General features: G+C 45.6%; 1 protein-coding gene across 1 annotated transcript; it reads right to left on the reverse strand.

Moving 5' to 3' along the window:
• Window positions 1-607: 607 nt before the first annotated feature.
• Window positions 608-1,938, reverse strand: LOC122373702. Its single transcript, XM_043352016.1, has 3 exons — window positions 1,856-1,938; window positions 1,552-1,641; window positions 608-1,228 (listed from the first exon to the last, which is right to left on the reverse strand). The coding sequence occupies exons 1-3, from the start codon at window positions 1,916-1,918 to the stop codon at window positions 779-781; spliced, it is 603 nt and encodes a 200-aa protein (XP_043207951.1). The 5' UTR covers window positions 1,919-1,938; the 3' UTR covers window positions 608-778.
• Between the last annotated feature and the right edge of the window lie 414 nt (window positions 1,939-2,352).

The following is a 2,352-nucleotide window of genomic DNA, read 5'->3' on the forward strand; positions in this document are numbered from 1 at the left end:
AAAAACATATGACGTGCATGCACGTCGTAGGCTACTGCAGTAAGACAAGGGCCGTGCACTGTACTTACAGAGTTCACTGGTCATTTCATAGGTAAGTTCGCCAGAGCTCATCAAATGTCAAATGCTCTCTATATCGACATTTTTGTCTGTGATGACTCACAACTTATTATCAGCTGTAACATCGAGAAATCAACTGCTGATTGCTTCTTAGCCCAACGGTTGTTTTTAACAGTTAAAACACTATTTGTTACAATGGTTTCTTTGGAAAAAATTGATGCTTTTTCGAAAGTTGCTCAACCCAGCAGCTGAGAAGACCTTGAAGTTGAATTTTGAGGTCACAGGTAGGGTCAAGGTCAGGTCGAGCATCCGAAATTGGACTTTCAGCATTATGGGCTTTAGGACCTCGTGCTGACTGCTCGGCAGTCGGCATCTCTCGTCATTAACTCTATCAAAATCGTGCGGAATCCTTCATCACAGTGCTACTCGAGTGTCAGGCTCATCTAAAATCAAGTAAGCGTATGTCAGGTAAAACAGGTAAGGGCATCTTTCCCCGTAAGGACATCTTCTGTTCCTTCTTATAATTGCCCTATTATAAAACCGAAGAATATGTTTGCTTGCAATTATGTATTGCCGTCACCATTACCATCATACGATCCTGTGTCCGATGGACATCCACATACAGTATGACGTACAACTTTCGGATCAGAATTCAATCGGAAGAAGTCAGCATCTGTAGGCATGGGTTCGCGCAATGATCGGTGCTGCTTGTGATCGTCGATTACTTCTTGTAGATGTAGGGAGCGTAGCTGTAGAACGGGTAGCCGAGAGAGCTGTAGGGCATGGCGTTGATGTAGACGACCTTCTTCTTCTCATCCTCCTCCTCCTTCTCGGGATCAGCAGCGCGCTTCTTCAGAATGCGCACCCCGGGGTAGGTGTAGCCGAAGGCCGGGTAGCGGTACGACCTGTAGAACATGGCTGCATCGGCCTGCTGGTCTTCAGCCGGGACCTCACGCTTCTTCAGGTAGTGGATGTACGAAGAGTAGGGGTAGCCAAAGTAGCTCTTGTAGAGCAGGGCGGGATCAGCCTGCTGGTCTTCGGCTGGGGCCTCACGCTTCTTCAGGTAATGAACGTACGAAGAGTAGGGGTAGCCAAAGTAGCTCTTGTAGAGCAGGGCGGGATCAGCCTGCTGGTCTTCGGCCGGGGCCTCAGGGGCAGACCGCTTCTTCCTCTGAAAGTGAAAGAGAGCATTGCATGGATAAACTTTGCCTGTGGATGCATTGAATCATTGGTGTTTACGAAATGCATCTTAGGAACATTTGGTAAAATCCAGAAGAAAATGCACAAATTATCTCAAAAGTAGTATCCTGCATTACTCAGCCTACGTTGCAGAACGATTAAACAATATGTATGTATTTGTTATGCAGCACTTGTTACGAAATTTATTTTGTGAGACCAGTAGCATAACGGCTATAATTACAACGTGATAGGTAGGTAACCAGACATGTTTAAATAATCTGCAAGTCTCTTATAGACTGAAGGCGTCATGCTTACCCAGATGTAGGGGCTGTCACCGCTGTAGTAGGAGTATGGGTTGAGGATGACGTACGCCGAAGCGCACGAAACCACAGCCAGCAACAGAACCTGGAAAGAGGAAACGCACAGATGCGTCAAAATGAGGGAACTTAGCAATAATATAGCGCACGAAAAACAAAATGGAGGAGCAGTTTAGCTTAGCTTATGCCTTTATACTCTCGATGCAAAGCAACTTCTTCAATTGAAACTAAAAACAATGAAAATTTACAAAGGCTAAGCTTGGACAAAGAGCCGCAAAGAAGCCGATGTTGGCTGTACTTACCACGCACTTCATCCTGCTTGTTGCGATGTGCTTGCCTTCACGATGACGCGTTTCTCTTCTCATCTCGTTATATATGAATGCAAGAGAGGCACACCCAACGCATCCACCAATACGAAACGTGGTCTCTTCTGGAGACGAGTTCGAAAATGCAAGATAAGAAACCAGTCCTAGTTGGTAGACACTGTTTGTTTTGCAGAGGCGTGGCAGTTTCCACGCATATGTCTTCTTTGTTGCGCAATAAGCGAGATTGTTTGGGCGTGCACACAGAAAAATATTAACACCGTCAGCGGTGTAATTGCACAGTACATATCTGAGCACTTGAGGAAAGTTAATTTAGTCCCTTCCCCGCTTAAATTACTCGCGCTTCTAAATGAACACCAGGAAGAAGGTAATAGAACACTGTTAGGAGGGTTGGGTGTTTTACTACATGTAGCAAAACACCCAACCCTCCTAACAGTGTTCTATTACCTTCTTCCTGGTGTTCATTTAGAAGCGCG

The sequence above is a fragment of the Amphibalanus amphitrite genome, unplaced genomic scaffold, assembly GCF_019059575.1.
Source record: "Amphibalanus amphitrite isolate SeventyFive unplaced genomic scaffold, NRLGWU_Aamphi_draft 001538F_arrow, whole genome shotgun sequence".
Lineage (NCBI taxonomy): Eukaryota > Metazoa > Arthropoda > Thecostraca > Balanomorpha > Balanidae > Amphibalanus > Amphibalanus amphitrite.